Below are 17,435 nucleotides of genomic sequence, written 5' to 3' on the forward strand. Positions count from 1 at the left end.
CATCTGGAGTTTAGTTGTTAGTGAAATCAATTTATTGTAAGAGTTCAATCCTCAAAGAAGGAAAATCTTACTGATCACAACTTTCTGAAGTCCATCCTAAGTGGTTCTCTTTTGGAGAAGGTCATACCCAGAAATGCATTACACATTCCTACATACACACAAAATGTTCAGCTACAGTGGAATGCATCCATGACAGGTTGTAAATAAAAATATATATAACAGAGAATCCCTGATCTACTGAATAAAGAAAACTTTCCCACCTATAAAGCTCTACATACCACTTTCTACCATGAAATACTAGTTATCTCCAATCCTTACATCCATGTGGTGTTATGAACTTTTTTTTAATGAACGGCTGGAAATATACAGGAAGAGATTATAGAAAGGCAAGGAGTGAGGGGAAGAGAGAGTCTTTGGGAATGCCTCTACCACAATGAGTGTGGGGTGGCACAAGAGAAAAAAAGAAAAAGAGGAATTGTCAGGAGAGAGGCAGAATGTAAGGAGATAATGGGCAGTGAAAAAGATGCATGCAAGAAAGAGGAAGTGGTCAGCAGTCCAAAATGCTTCAGAGAGCATGAGGGAGGTTATGACTAAGAAAAGCCCACTGGATTTGAAAGAAACATAGATACACGCCTCTTGAGAGGCAGAATTTAGTACAGTGATGGGGGAAGGTCAGAACACATGGAGAAGGGGTGATCAGCAAGTGGGAGCCAGGCACATGTCATTCATGCACAAGGACTGACAGAGAAGGGAAGGAGATGGAGCACACAGCACTATAAGCTCTGCTAGCAAGCACCTTGCCTGTTTTGCTCGTTGCTGTCCCCAGCACCAAGAACAGTTCCTGGCATGTAATAGATACTCAGTAAGTATTTGTTGGTTGGATATTGTTGAACTCAATCAATGTTATTGAATTCAATGAATATTGTTGTTTAGATAAATAAATGAATTAATGAATAAATATAGTACTTGTATTTGAGGGAGTATGAAAGAATACTCTTCATGGTATCACATGTAATTCAGGTCTCAATGCTGGAGTTATACTTAGTACAGACTAAGATCTGGTTATAAGATAAAAGCTGTGAATGCAGCTAACATCAGACTTAGTGTAGGGTGGACGATGGAGATCTTGTCTAGAGGTTGAAGTTAATCTTTTTGACAATTATCTGAGCGAAAATGGAATCTTTCAGACCAAACATGAGAACTGAAGGAAAACCTCTGGGTGTCTGCAGAGTGGAATTCCCTCTCTGCCTTGATCGAGAAGGCAGCAAGAGATTGAAAGGAACTCCTGAGGGGTGGATTGTTAAGAAGAGGCTGTCCACCTAAGACAGACAGGGACTGAGTTATTAGGAAGTTCAGATGAGTACGTACAATGTTGTAAAAACCTTTTGTAGCTAGAGGTTATCTATCTCAGAATGGTTCTTGTCCACTGCATTAATTCCCTCAGTTCTGCCTCATGCTTAAAGTCTTTGAAAAGGTCTCCTCTGGGCATAAGAATATAAGAGTTCAGCCAGCACTCGGAGAGGGGAGAGTGGCCAGCACCATGGTGCCAGCAGGAGCAGCAACTAGAGTGGAAGGACCCCAAACACTGGGGATGTGGAGTAACCACTAAGACAACTTGAAGTTTAAGGGTTTGTTTTTATCAGATGACATGGTATTATCTTACAGGAAATCTAGGAAAGATTTTGTTTTTCCTGTATTTCATTTTGTTTTTGTTTATTTTTGACAAAGGCAACTTGAGCAGATATAAGCTGTAAAGGAGAAAAACTTCTAGATAGCAACAGAAAGAAGGTACAGTTATAAGGAATGTATGTGATGTCATTAACAAAACCCTGGAACACAGGAGGGGTTATGAGATTCAAAGGCAAGATGGAGGAGCTGGTTTTTGCAAAGTGGTATAAAGAAAGATTGAGAGAGTAGAAAGAAGGAAGACGCTTCTTTGAATCTCTTATGGAAATTAAGGGGGTAAGTCAGCTACAGGCGTATGGAACACAGGAAGTTCATATAGCTGCCTTGGAGAGGCCACCAGAGAACCCAGTGACTAAGAAGCCTTTGCAAATCTTGAGGGGCTAGATGGCTGGAATTTCCAGAAATTCCAGTCAGCACAATTTAATGCTGTCTCCAGCAATACTTGGCAACCTGGAAAGGTTTGTTGCAATTGTTGGAGGTGCAGTCCTACATGTAAGCCAAGCTCAGCTCACCATAATGGATCTGCCACATAGGCAGTCATAACAATGGGATAAACTCACACCTCATAGAAGAATCATCTCACGATGATAGAAACAACTCTAAAGACAGGCTTTAATCAAAACAGTCATAATGAATCCATCCTGCTTATTTTCCTTCCAATGGAGCCAAGTTGTACTACTCATACCAAGATCTTCAGGGAGTTCTAGGTGGAAGGAATCTTAGAAGTCATCTAGTCCAACCTGGCACCTATTATGACTTTCATTTTTAGAAATCCATGGAAGAAACTATCAGTGGGCACTGGCATACCCGGCTCCTCTACATTTCTCTGCCTCCTGTGCAGTATATCTGAGGCTGCATGGCTGAGCCCTGGCTAATGTGACATTGGTGGAATTCGTGTAAGTCACTCCCAGGCCTGGCTGTCTCACACGGAGGAGAAACAGCCAAGTTGCATCACATCAGACTCTGCTTGAGAGAGAAATATACTTTGATAATGTTAGTCACTAATATTTGTGGATTTGTCTGTTTTGTCAGCAAGCATTAATTCATATCAAGCCACTTTTTAATAATCTAGCAACTCAGAGCTGTCAATCACTGTAAAGAAAGGGATGGAGATTATTATCACCCATATACCCAAAAGATTAAAATGGTGGAAGCAGTCATGAAACCCATTTTTACTTTGCAGTAGCACCTCACTTATCTGAAGGTTATTATTTGAGACATAATTTGCAAAGCTAAAACCTGAACTCCCTAACTGAGAACCAGAAAGTAAGCAGCAAACATCTTAAAACAACTCAGGGTGAGAGCAAAATAAAGCTTTAGAGTTTCATTCCCTGGTAAGCTCTTCAGGCTACATTTATTTACTCAAGTTATTTCAGAGTAAATAAATCAATCTTGGAAATTTGATTATCTCCCATCAAATAAGAAATAGGAAATTGGCCAGGCATGGTGGCTTATGCCTGTAATCCCAGCACTGTGGGAGGCTGAGGTGGTAGTACAACTTGAGCCCGGGAGTTCGAGACCAGCCTGGGGAACATGGCTAGACCTCATCCCTACAAATTATTTAAAAATTAGCCAGCCATGTTGGTGCATGCCTGTGCTCGCAGCTACTTGGGAGACTGAGGTGGGAGAATCAATTTACCCTGTGAGGTCCAGGCTGCAATGAGCCATGATTGGGCCACTGTACTCCATTTTGGGCCACAAAGCGAGAGCTTGTCTCAAAAAAATAAAATAAGAAATAAACAAATAGGGGCCGGGCGCGGTGGCTCAAGCCTGTAATCCCAGCACTTTGGGAGGCCGAGGCGGGTGGATCACGAGGTCAGGAGATCGAGACTATCCTGGCTAACATGGTGAAACCCCGTCTCTACTAAAAATACAAAAAACTAGCCGGGCGTGGTGGCGGGCGCCTGTAGTCTCAGCTACTCGGGAGGCTGAGGCGGGAGAATGGCGTGAACCCGGGAGGCGGAGCTTGCAGTGAGCCGAGATCACGCCACTGCAATCCAGCCTGGGAGACACAGCGAGACTCCGTCTCAAAAAAAAAAAAAAAAAAAAAAAAAAAAGAAAAAAAGAAATAAACAAATAGGAAATTGGAAGCAAAAAAAAAGGAATGGCCTGGAAAGGGGCAAAACATGCCATTCTGCTAGTGAAGGAGAGATCAGGAAAACCGTAAAAGGCAACACACCCAAATCAAAAAGCAGTGTACGGTGCTCCATTTTATAAAGGATAATTGAGCCCCGCTGCCCTTCAGAGTCCTGAAAGCATCATGGAAGGAGCTCAGCTCACACCTGATGTTAACTAATAAAGATGACTTCAGTCTTCCTCCAACTTTTGTAAGCTTCGAAGGAAGGTAGGAAAACATGTAAGAAGTCTCTGGAAATGGTAACTCAAAACAGTGTCTGTGTATACAGACATACACTTGGTCATTTGAAAAATTCACTTATGAGAGCTACCTTATTCCCTAGGTTGCCTCATAAAGCTGTTAAATTATATATATATGAGACATTGCTGGGTGTGGTGGCTCACCCCTGTAATCCCAGCACTTTGGGAGGCTGAGGGGGGTGGATCACCTGAGGTCAGGGGTTGGAGACCAACCTGGCAAACATGGTGAAACCCCATCTCTATTAACAAAAATACAAAAATTAGCCAGGCATGGTGGCAGGCAGGAGAATTCCTTGAGCCTGGGAAAAGGAGGTTGCAGTGAGCTGAGATTGAACCACCTCACTCCAGCCTAGGCAACAGAGTGAGACTTAGTCTGAAAAAATATATATATATATGTGTGTGTGTGTGTGTGTGTGTATACATATATACATATATTTATATGATATGATGTGAGACATTGCCAATTGGAAGAGGTCTGATTTAGAATGGGTGGTTCCTCCTCAACCTATTTAGGTGCACACATCCAGCATGAAAGAAATCAGGCTTCAATAAGATAAATCAAGATCTAAAAGTCAAGTTAAATTGAAAGGACCTTAGAGATCATGTAGCCAAGACCCTGGCAAAAAAAGTTAGGTGACTAGAGGGCATCATTCATCTCACTATAGAGACGGAACTACAGCCAGTCTTGTATTTGAGAGCCGGAATATTTTCCTCCACATCACAATTTCCTAGGCCAACTCACAACCCTCTCCATGCCTTCCCAAGCCTTCAGATTGGCCCACAGGCCTGATGAACTCACCTGCAGAAAACAGTGTCCAACTGGGGCATGCTCTGCAATGGTGGCATTGTACACCTGCCTCCAGAAGATGGGTTCATTATCATTCACATCATCCACGGTGATGCTCACCAGGCAGGTGGCAGAGAGCGGGGGCTCTCCGAGGTCCCGGGCCACCACTCTCAGCTCCACCGCCTCCTGGACCTCTCGGTCTAGAGTCCGGATAGTGCTGATCACACCGCTTTCGGGATCAATGGCGAAAGATGGTCCACACTCTGCGGCGGGCAGAGCCTCTGGATTGCAGGGAGCTGAGAGTTGGACTAGCGTGTAGCGCAGCCAGGCGTGCTCAGTGCCTGCCTCGTCAGCATCGGAGGCGCTGACCCACATGACTGCAGTGCCGGGGGCCGCGGCCTCGGACACTGAGGCCTTGTAATGCTGTTGGCTGAAGAGAGGTGGTTGGTCATTGAGGTCAGCGACCCGGAGCAGCAGCGTTTCCTCCGTGCTCAGCGGCGGGGACCCCGCGTCCGTGGCCACCAGTAGTAACTCATACAGATCCCGGCTCTCTCTGTCCAGGGGCCCCTCGACGCAAAGGAAAAATACCCCTGGGGGGCCGCCGGGCCGCAACGCGAAGGTTCCCTCTCCGCCTTCCAAGGACAGCAAGATGCTCCGGTCTCCAAGACCCACACTAAGCTCCCCGGTGGCCTCATCTTCTTTCTCCCAGTCACGGTCCGCATCAGACACCGAGACGCGAGCCACGTAGTCGCCCGGTCGGGCGCCTTCAGAGACACAGGCGAGGCCTCCCTCTGTGAGAAAGAGCACGTGAATTGCTGGCCGGTTGTCGTTCACGTCCAGCACGGCGATGGACACGCGCACTGTGGCAACCTCAGGCTCGACACCTCCATCGCGGGCCTCCACCACCAGCTGGTGCCAGGCCTGAGCCTCGCGGTCCAGAGGTCTCCGCAATCGCACCACGCCACTCAGCTCCTCCACGGCGAAGTAGGCCGCGTCGCCCAGTGCTCCGCCCCCGCTACCCGCCCCGGGCACTTGCCGGGCGCGGATGCTGTAGCGCACGAAGCCATTGGGCCCCAGGTCGCGGTCGGTGGCGCGCACGCGGCAGACCTCGGCGCCCAGCTGGGCGTCCTCGCGCACCGCTGCGCGGTACTCGTCCTGCTCAAAGACCGGTGGGTTGTCGTTCTCATCCAGCACGCGCAGCTCCACGCTCAGGCGGCCGGTGCGCCGCGGGCGGCCGCCGTCCCATGCCTCGATCTGCAGCCGGTGCGCCGCAGCCTCCTCTCGGTCCAAGCGCCGCAGCAGCACCAGGTCTAGAGGCTCCAGGGGCGACGAGGAGCCCGGCAAAAACGGTGACGGTAGTGGCCCCGGAGTCCCGTAGCGCAACTCGAAGAACGGGCCTGCGGGATCCTTGGGCGGGTCGGACGGTTGCACCAGGGTGTAGCCCTGAGTGCTGAACAGTCCGGCGTCGGGGTCATGGGCACCTGGCAGGCGGAAGGCGGTCCCTGGCGGGCTGAGCTCGGAGACGTCGAGTTGCAGGGAATCGAACGGAAAGCGGGGCGAGTGGTCATTCACGTCGTTGACGCGAATCTCCACCTGCACCACAGCGCCCAGCAGCGTGGCGGCCACGAAGCTGTAGTGGTCCCGCCGCTCGCGGTCCAGGCGCCGCGCGGTGCGGATGATGCCGGTGTCCGGGTGCACGTGGAAGTCGTCCAGCAGCGGGGAGTCATCCGAGTCCTCTGACAGAAAGAAGCCGCTCCCCTCCTGCTGCTGCGCGGCCGGCAGCCCGGCGCGGATGTCACCGACCAGCGTGTCAGGGGGTAGCCCCTCATCTACGGAAAGGGTGAGGTTGAACAACTGGGCAGATGAGCCCGAGGCCGCCCACAGCCACACGTGCACCAAGAGCCAGAGCAGGGAGCGCTGCGTCCTGGCGCTGCTGCTGCCTGACCGCCCACGGGGTGTATCTCTCCTCCCGGGGAACTGAAGGCGCTTCCCGACGGGAGCCCCCCGCTGCTGACGCCCCTCGCCCATCTTCCGCCCACAAGGACTCATTTCTCCGCCAGCTCCTTGGGAAGGCTGTCGAGTAACTGCCAGCTTGTGGCGGGATCGCAGAAAAATCCAGGAGCCTCTTCAGTGTCTGAGCCGGAGAAGAAAAGACTTTGTTTGGCAAACAAACCGACGGACCCAGGAATTCCCGAGGTTACATCTGCAACTGGTGAAAGCGTCCTCTGCCTGCAGCTCACGCAGACAGGGAAGCTCTAGCTGCCTCTGCCGCGGCAGCCACCTCTTCTGCCCCTGGATTTCCTTAAACGAGTCTCATCTCTTTTTCTCTCTCCTTTTATTCCTTTTACATCTGTTCCTTGTTCTACTCGGCTGGTTGTTCCCCCTGGTAAAGTCAGGTGCATTATTTCTTTTGCCAAAAAGGAGGAGATAATTTGAAGCGCGCACACACAAGGAGAGGATGGGGATCGGGCCGGAGTAGGGGGTGGAGTAAGGGCGGGGAGGCTGGGAGTTAGGGCGCTGGGGAGGAGGGAGGGAGAGAGGGGGGAAAGGAGGGCTGCGGCCCTGTCCGCTGCTCCGGGGGCGGGGCGCTGTTCCCCGCAGCGTCTCCTGGCGCCAGGGACCGCGCGACTCCGGCACCGACCCGGCCTCCTCCGCCTCCCTCCCCTCCCCGCCGTGTGACGCGGCGCACACTCGGGCAAACTCCAACCTGCGAGCCGCGCTCTGCAGCAGGGTGGAAGAGGAGCAAATGCAAAAGCACTGGGAGACGTGCCCCGCGGGGCGGGTGGGGGACGTGCAGGCGGGGCGTCTGCCTGGGCTTAGCTTGCCGAGTGATGATGGGTGCGGGGAGGTTAGGGGAGCGGCCTCTCCGCGGCCTCCCCCTCAACCCCCTTGACCGTCCCTCAGCAGGCCTGACGCTTGGCTCGCGCTCAGCCGAGAAGGTAGGGGTTATCGTCACTTTGGGGTGCCAAACTTGTGTTCTCCATTTGGCGAGAGGGACTCCCGTCCGCAGCGGAAGGACAGATGGAGTCAAAGGCCGATGCACAGCTGGGGCCAGGATGGCTGCAAAGGGGAGAAGGCGGAACTTGGAAAAACCTTCCAGAAAACCCGAGAAATCTGTGGCACACATGGTGCAAACCACACTTTATTATGCCGCGCTACTACTCAGCGACGTGTGAGCCTCTAGTCACTCCCCTCTGCCACCAGGAATGACGACAATATATACGCCCTGAGAACGCTTTTTCTGCATTCAGCGCCATCATAACACTTCCAGGATGTTTGACCTGATTGATGAGCAGAAAGCCCCGATGGCTGGCACGCCGCAAGCCCTCAGCGCTCCACCACCACCCCTAGGCAAGGAAGTTTGCAAGCAGGACCACTCTACAGATACCACTTTCAAAACTCGCTTCTGTCTGAGCCGAACGCAAATGCCAATAAATGGCCATAGTCGCAGATTTCCCTTCAGTTAACCATAATAATTGGTAGAAACCGATCAATGACCTCTAATAAAGCATGCGTGAGAAGAGCCTCTCTGGACTCAAGAATGGCTGGCCATATTTAGCGAATGGTTTCTGCAATTTCGCATTTGAGCCAGATAGAAGAATTAATTTCCTAGATACTGTTTCTCTCCTTTAGGGAGGACCAAAAGCCCTGCATAGTGGTTTCTTGCAGCAATAATAAAATGCCTTTTTTAATGTGCAATGGAGTTATATATAATTGCTAATCCACAGCCACACCGTTATCTCTACCTGTGACCAAATAACAATAAAATAATTGACTTTGTAGCAGATATGTTGCTGTAAATGGGGACATTATTAAAATAAATTCAGTTTTCTTTCCCCCAGCTTTCTTTGGGGGAAAGAAAGCTGAATTTATTTTAACCATTAAAATAGTTTTAATGGTTAAAACTCTCTTTAACCATTAAAGAGATTTGTTATGTCTTTAGAGTCTTTTAATCTTCAGTCTGCATTCGCACCCTAACTAGGCCCTCCCCCTCCACTCTTGCCCTTGTATAAGTAATTCTTTTTTGTTTTTGCTATTGTTGTTGTTGTTGTTGCTGTTGTTGTTTTCTGAGTCAGGATCTCACTCTGTTACCCAGGCTGGAGTGCAGTGGCACAATCATGGCTCACTGCAACCTCTGTCTCCTGGAATCAAGTGATTCCATCACCTCAGCTTCCAGAGTAGCTGGGACTATAGGTGCTCATCACTATACCTGGCAAATTTTTATTTTATTTTATCAATTTGTTTATTTTTTGTAGAGATGAGGTCTCACTATATTGCCCAGGCTGGTCTCAAACTCCTGGGGCCAAACAATCCTCCTGCCTAGGCCTCCCAAAGTGCTAGGATTACAGCTTGAGCCACAGCAACCGGCCTATAAGTAATTCTTGAACAAGCATCTGGATTAATGTTTTTAAAGTTGTCTCAAATCATATTACCTCCTGCTTAGAACCTGAAACGACTCCACTATACTTAGATTATAATTCAGACTCCTTCAATCAAAGTCCTTTTAATAGTACAGGATCCTATCCATCTTTCTGACCTTGCCTCATACCACCACTCTGGACTCGGCCATCTGCCTTCTTTTTGATCTTGTACCTTTGAATTGTTAGAACTTTCCATGCCTCGGAGTTCTTTTTTCTGCTTTGGAAAGATCTAGCTCATTCTCATTCAGGTCTCAACTCCAATGCCCTCTGTTAGGAAAGATCTTCCCTAATCACCCTGCCTCAGATAGCCTTTCCACTATAAACCCTATATCCTTTCAGTATATTTCATTCACAGCACCTATCAGCATCTGAAATCAACTTGCTTTTTTCATCTGTTTATTAGATTATCACAACCTCAAAACCCTCATTCTGCTTTATCTCAGCACCTAGAACAGTACCTAGCATGTAGTGTGTCTCTATTTACTAAATATGTGTTGGACAGATGGTTGGCTGAACCTATGGGTAAGTGAATGGATTTGTCTGTTAAAGTAGAAGTTTGAAGCCATAACCAAGAATGAATTGGCCATGAGAATCTTCACTGTGATGAATTCTATCTTTGCAATCTTACTCATCTTAATTATTTCACAGGGCTTCTTCAACTTATTTTTCAGCCTCATCAACTTACTTTGTAAACCATTGTATGAGTCTGTTCTTGCATTGCTATAAAGAACCTGAGACTGGGTAATTTATGAAGAAAAAAAGTTTAATTGGCTCATGGTTCTGCAAGCTGTACAGGAAGCATGGCAGGATCAGCTTCTGGGGAGGCCTCAGGAAAGTTACAGTCATAGCAGAAAGCAAAGGGGAAGCAGGCAGGAGGAAGAAAATGAATGGGGAGATGCTATACACTTTTAAGCAAACACATCTCATAAGAATTCACTCACTATCATGAGGACAGCATCAGGGGATGATGCTAAACCATTCATAAGAAACTGCCTCATGAACCAGTCACCTCCCACCAGGTCCCACCTTTAACACTGGGGATTACCATTCAACATGAGATTTGGGCGGGGACACAGATCCAAACTATATCAACCACATTGTTAACAAATATTTACTTGAGTCTAAAAATAAAGGAAAAGAAGCATCTTTTACTGCATCTTTCACTGACACATTCTTTGTAAACAGTGGTTTAGTTTAGAAACAGTGGAAAACAAATGGAAAATCAAGAACTTCAGACACCTATTTTCCCATTAGTTCTAAAGCTTTATATTTCAAGCATGTGCAATTCAAGGTCTCCTGTCCATTTCACAATTACCCTTCATTGAATGTCCTGAATGTCCTTAACTATAGAATTAAGAATTCAATTTTGTAAAGTAAGAGAAATAAGAGCATTTCTCAGATATGTGAAAAATAATTTTAGATAATACAGAAGCCAACAGCCTGCAAGAAATAGGTCAAGGTCTGATCCTTATAAGGGAAGCATCATGGTGTAACTGGCCAGAGTTTTAGCTTTGAAGTTAGAAAACCCTTATTCTGCTCTATAATTTGGGGCGAGTTATTTAAATTTTAAGCCTTAGAGTTTCCTCCTTTCTAAATTGGGGATGATACATCTAATTTACAGGAATGCCATGGGCCTTAAATGAGGCAATATATGTGGATTGGTACCTAGAATGCATGTGGTAAATAGTATTTTTCTAGCCTTCTATTGTTTGTATGATGAAATGTTTTAGGAGTGAATTATTTTGGAATTCTCAGTAATATCAAACTCTGACTTCTTAGCCCCCCAGAGTGTGTGAAGGGGAAGGATATAAAATTCCCACTATCTAGCTGGATACAGTGGCTCACGCCTGTAATCCCAGCACTTTCAGAGGCCAAGGCAGGAGGATCGCTTGAGTCCAGGAAGGAAAAACCAGCCTGGGCAATGTGGCAAGACCCTCTCTCAACAAAAAAAATTAAAAATAGCCAGGCACGCTGATGCATACCTGTAGTCCCAGCTACTCAGGAGGCTGAGATGCCAGGATGGCTTGAACCCAAGACATTGAGCTGTGTCATTGCCACTGCACTCCAGCTTGGATGACAGAGTGAGAGCCCGTCTCAAAAAAAAAAAAAAAAAAAACTCAAAACTCTCCAGTATTGTAAACAGAAACTTTGGACAAAAAAGCTCAAGGCATTTCTTCATTTTGTGCTATGCAGTTTAAGTAATACAGGACGTCCATCTTCAGAAACATTTTCTCACAGACTGTAGGTAGCCCTCAGCTCTGTAATAATTTAAATAGCGTAGTTACTAAGTGCTCAAAGCAGTGTTCAAAGCACCTCACATCAACCTTTTAGGAAAGGAGTCATAAAAAGTATTCCCATCTTACAGATGAGGAAACTGAGGTTCAGGAGCATTACAAGTCATGTGACCAAAGTCCCACAGGTAGTAGAATTGGAACCTGAACCCAGTTTTACTCCAGTGTTCATGATGTTCACTGGTCATTTACTGTCTTCATGATTTTCTTTAATAAGATTTCTTCTGAATTCTTTATAAAATCAGTACAGTGATAAAGTGAGTTTTGGAAAGACCTGGGAGAACTACAGAAGGAGGAACTTGTGAGCATGTTAGTGGGAGTGGTGGGGAGGCACAAGAGGATAGTCACAAGTCAGTACTTGAAAATGCAGCAACAACAAAAAAAACCAACTCCGTACTTAGAAATGGTACTTAAAGGCCAGTAAGGAGAATCCTGTGACATGGAGGGTTCCTTCCCAACTCCTCACCCATGGAGCTGGTCCTCTGAGGGTTAAGAAGGGTGCATTACATCAGGAAGCCCCCATACTCCCTTGACTCACATGCCATCTTTCTGTAAATGTTTGAACCAGAGTGTTTGGAGCTTGTGATGGTTAAATGTGATATGTCAAGTTGGCCAAGGCTACGGTGCCCACATTGTTTGGTGAAACACTGGTCTAGATGCTGCTAGGAAGGTTATGTCATGCTGGGAAGAACCCTAACTAATACAGAGCTTTGTGGAAGTGGAGATGATTTAGTATTTAATAGTATGGCCAGTATTTAGAATCTACATATATTTTGTGTTCTTAAAGTTTTTAAAATCAAAATCCTGGACATAATAGGGATCCTAATAAGTAATCAAGTACATCTTTCTGTCTTAGATTCTAAGCCACCCAAAAGAAATGATAGTCTTTTCCTTTTTTTCAACATTGAGAACAAATTCTCCACATGCCTGTATGATATTCTCAACTCCACAGAATATGATCACATTTTACAGATTATGAATCTCTGATTTGAATATCAACATATAGTTATTTACTTTGATTTTTGGGAAGATGAAGAAAAACTGGTCAATAATATTTTATGCCAACACTTCATCATATAGTTGAAGGGAACTATAACAAGGCTTATCATTAAGTTTGTTTTATCATACTATATTGAATCGTAGTTCCAGATCTAGTAGAAGCTGGAATGTAGAAGTGCATATACCAAAGTTGTCCCTGCTTTTGAAGATTGTGGTATATGCAGATCTCAGACTCCCTAGCTAAGGTAATTCCTGTCTAATTTCCCATTTTCTCTCCTATGTTGCTTATTCTCCTTCCCAATGCTTGGTAAGGCAGACCAACTTCTCCCCATTCCCTCCAACAGACTCGGGATGGCCTACAAAGGCCAATCAAACCTGTTCAACCACATAGCCTCTATAATTTGGCTTTTCTAATTCTGTCTTTGGCACATGCCTTTTGTAAAAGCTTTTCTTTAGATGAAATAATCCCAGCTCCTCATTCCCCCAACCCTTTAATCATTTTGTTTCTGTTCTCTGAACTCTTTCCAATTTTCCTATATATTGTATCAGATGTGGAAACCAAAACCACACACCATTTTCTAACAGGGTCTATGCATTGCCAAACCTGGGGAGGCTGACTTACTTCTTCAATCAGAAATTGAAGCCAAGTCCAAAAGGTTAACAAGTGGATGTTGGAACAGGTGTGACACCCCCATTCCAATAAAGCAACACTTGCTGGGTTGGTAATTATTCAGGGTGGAAAGGTAATCTACTTGCTTTCACATAAAAGAATTTTTAGAATATTCCTGTGTTTGTATAAGACAGCATGATAGATAAAGCTGGTGAAAAAAAAAGATAAATAGCATTGGATCCTGCCCATATTTTTCTAAGTGCTATTGTTCTTTGTGAGAAGTTAAGGAAGCCGATCTGTTTCCTGGGACAAAGTAAAGTTCATTGAAATATATATACATAATATATGTTATAATAATTCCAGGCAAGAGAAAGCAAAGGAAATACCCAGGACCCTGCCAATCCCACAAATATTCAGTGAGAAAAACACCTGGATTCTCCCCAAGCCACAGCTGTTTAGTTGGAAAATGCCTGGTTCCCATTGAATCAAGGCAGTCAGGGAAAAGAGCCACATCCGGCCGAGTGTGTCTACTGCGTACAATGCACACACATGAATCGTATTTGATCAAGACACAGTTATTTTGGAAATAAATAGATCCTGCTGGATTCGAGCACAGTTCATGACTAGCACACACAGATGGGGGTGTGCTGAGTGCAGATATTATCTATGAGAAACTCCAATACACAGATATTTGGTAAGGAAACTTATGCCATAGGCTTTTGGGCTCTGTTACTATCTTGGTTATTTCTCTCCTGGAACATATGTGGGTTTCGCAATGCTAGTCCTTGATTAAGGTTGCTTGTATCACCAAGATCTGAGTGTGTCCACCCAGATTCTTTAGGTTGAGCAGCGAGTATGTGTAAAAAGAAATGCAAAATTGATAAGTCAATCTTGTTTTCCTTTAGTATACAATCAACAATATAGTAGCATAATCACAATAGGAAAGTTCCAGGACTTTCTGAACACATGTGAATTAGGAAAAAGCCTATATCTCTATCATCACAATGTACACTTTCCACATATTCCCATCTTTTCCTTTATTGGCATAAACTTCTATTGTGTCAAATGGACACATTTTCACTACATTTTCCAAATAACTTCTCATCAATCCATTATTTTAAAAAACCACTGTTGGTCCTGAAATTAACCTGAAAATTAGGCAAATATTTCCAATGAATTAAGTAATCATTACACTTAAGATTTACCTACTTTAAAGCATACAGAGGTTTCTTATCGTGAACGTAATTTATAAGGACTGAGTCAGTGCTTAATCCCTTTAAGGGTGTTTTTAGTTTGCTATCCAAAATCAATCTGAGGAGAGAATCTGGTTTTGAGAAATCACAGACTTCACATCTGAGGGCTCTAGAATCCTGAGGCCTTGGGAGAATTTCTTTTACCCAATTACTTGCTCCAGAAATCAGGAGAGGTTATGGTGGAAACAGCTTCATGAACTCAGGTTCTCCTCATCTTTCCTCTGTTGACTGCCAATTCCTTATTTCCCATAACTCTTTATATCTCAGTGCAAAAAAAAAAGAGAGAAAGAAAAATAGAGGAATAATATTGCAGAAGCTTCTAGCCTCAAAGGATGCATTCAATTAATAAACAGTAATCTTTCAGGAAAGCAAGCCTAAATCCCCTGGTCAGCAATGTCCATTCTGACCACTGCACATTGAGTGTTTTAGCCATCAAGCTGACCTCCAGGGTATCTGCAGTAGCATTACTGCATGTGCAGGAGCTTCTCTTCAAACACAGCTTCCTGTGTTTGCAAATGTATATGTGTAATTTTTTTTCTCTGACTTCATGGACTTTTATCACCGACCCTGTACTTTTTTTTTTAAATTAATGTAGCTTCCACGTTTTTGCTGCGTGCTTTATCTTGAAAATCCTTTTTGAAGGCCTCCAGCCTCTCTTCTCATGCATTTTTATCCCCAGTCTGCCCTGTTTCACCTGTGGGCTTTATTCACTGTTCTTCCTTCTGTTAAGCCCTGGTTTCTTATCCAGGCATAACGGGGAAGCTTAAAAATAGCCATAAAAAATGTAGTTTAGAAGAAATGCTTTAAAGCTCAAATGATAAAGCCCTTCAGGGGGCACAGATGAATGTTAAATGCTGGGAAGCAAACACCAGTAATCAGAGATGTAATCGTTCATTTTTGAGCAAGTGCATTGTGCGGCCCAAGAGGAAAAAGGCAGAGCTGTAAATGGCTGCAGAGTGGCCACAGCTGCCAATCCTTGAACTTTGCAGGTGCCCAGAGTGAATGATTCCAGGAACTCAGCTCTCCTTCTGCAAGAATATCACCAGCAGAAAAGCCATATTCACAAATCAAGGAAACCTGAAGGATTATTCTAGACCTAATCTCCATAGTCCCCTGTGGTAGGCAAAATAATTCCTCCTCCCCCATGCCCGCAAAGAGGTCTTTGTCATAATCCACTGAGCCTGTAAATGCATTACTTTACTTGACAAAAGGGACTTTGCAGGTGTGATTAAGTTAAGGAATTTGAGATGTGGAGATTATCTAGGTGGACCCAATGTAATCCCAGGGGGCCTTAGAAGGGGAGGAAGGAAAGTCAGAGTCAGAGGAGGAGATGGGACAAGTGGTTGGAGTGAAGGAGCCCTGAGCCAAAGAACTCAGGCAGTCTCTCAAAGCTGGCAAAGGCAAGGAATTTGATTCTCCCCAGAGCATCCAGAAGGAACACGGTTCTGACAACACCTTGATTCTGGCCCAGTGAGACCTGTGTGGGACTTCTGGCCTACAGAACTGTAAGATAATACATTTGTGTTGTTTTAAGCCACTAAATTTGTGATAATTTGTTACAGCAGTCACAGGAAATTAATACACCCCTTGGCAGTGCCGAGACCAGGTTTTCCTCTTCCCTGAATTCCCTGAAGTAAATATTCACATTCCCAGTGCCATTGTTCCCTCTGGAACATGAACATTTACGTTCTCATTGAAAAGAAGACAGAAATTATCACAGCATCAGTTTTTGCCTCCAGCCAACAGTATCTCAAGAGATCAGTTCCTGCTGGAAATTTGGGCATATTCCTTTCATAGAAAGTGTCTCTCAACAATGTCAAGATGAAGTTTTTCTTTGATTTAAATGCATTATTCAAAGTTATGTCTTCATAAAAATGTTTTTTAGGAAGAAAAAACTGTCACAACACAACAGTCTTGTTTAAAAGGCTAAAGATACTCTATGTAAATAATATACAGTCATGATTGTCCAAACTTTAACTAGATGTGATTTGGGGATAATATTGAGTTAGCCATAATTTATCAGAGGGAGAGAATAGAGTCTTTGGGAAAGAGAGAGTCAAGGACACAAAGGTTCTGTTTAAATCAAAGGGCTTGACCCACAGCCAGAAAATGGGGTTCTGGTTGTACTGTGGAGAGAAATAAATCCCGACTGTGGAAACAAATCTACGTGCTGTATAATGGGCCATGAAATCTATTCAATGGGAGTCACTGGCTCCAGAAGTGGGAACCTGCTAGTGTGTACACAAAGAATCTGTTTCTTTTCATGTCCTCGTACTCAAATGGAAATGTGGTGGTTTCCAAACTTTTCTGACCCACCTTAAATAATATATTTTATATCATAGGCCACATATATACATATACAATGTAATTAAAACAATCGTTTCATGACATCTTACTTACCCTTCCAGTGTGAGCTATATCCTGATATTTCTTAATTCTTATTGTTATTTTTCATTGGTGTTCATTCATTTATTTATTTTTCAGTTTTAAAATGCTAGTCAGGATCAACTAAGTGGTCATGACTTGGAGTTTGAAAACATGGCTTAGTAGGACTATTATCAAGAAAGTACATATTTTCTTTCAGTTGTAGTGGTAACAGTTATTCATTATTACCTAGTAACTTCAAACAAAATGATAGCTTGGAACTGAATACCTTTAAAGTCTTTCTAAGTCTGTAATTTATAGTTTTTCATCAAAAGAAGTATTACTTTATCTAAAGATTTTTTAATAAAATAAAGCAATGACTAATAACTTGAAACCTTCTCTCCAGCAAGTTTGTTTAATTTAAAAAAATGGTTTTACTAAGATAATTCTGATTCCGTTTTGGTCTTCAATAATTAATTCTAAAACCCAAACATGTCTTTCTAATCAAAATCAGGAATTATTAAAATTTTTGCCATACCTTTTTTGTCACATTGTTCATTGGTGTTTCTGAATTTTGATTTCAGGAGTTGGGGAACTAGAATCACTCCTAAGGGAAAAAGCATTTTGAGTCACTTCCAGAGAGTGTTT

At 44.5% G+C, this 17,435-nt stretch overlaps 1 protein-coding gene and 1 pseudogene across 1 annotated transcript in view; one reads left to right on the forward strand and one right to left on the reverse strand.

Moving 5' to 3' along the window:
- The window catches only part of DCHS2 (dachsous cadherin-related 2), a 266,804-nt gene extending 259,680 nt beyond the window's left edge, over positions 1-7,124 (reverse strand). Inside the window, exon 1 of the mRNA XM_015139368.3 lies at positions 4,862-7,124. Within this exon, the coding sequence (XP_014994854.3) occupies positions 4,862-6,898 (2,037 nt within the window). The 5' untranslated portion in view covers positions 6,899-7,124. The remainder of the gene's footprint in view (positions 1-4,861) is intronic.
- Positions 7,125-7,905: 781 nt separating this feature from the next.
- The window catches only part of LOC100428681 (methylosome protein WDR77-like), a 32,883-nt pseudogene continuing 23,353 nt past the window's right edge, over positions 7,906-17,435 (forward strand).

This window comes from Macaca mulatta, chromosome 5, assembly GCF_049350105.2.
Source record: "Macaca mulatta isolate MMU2019108-1 chromosome 5, T2T-MMU8v2.0, whole genome shotgun sequence".
NCBI classification, from domain to species: Eukaryota; Metazoa; Chordata; class Mammalia; order Primates; family Cercopithecidae; genus Macaca; species Macaca mulatta.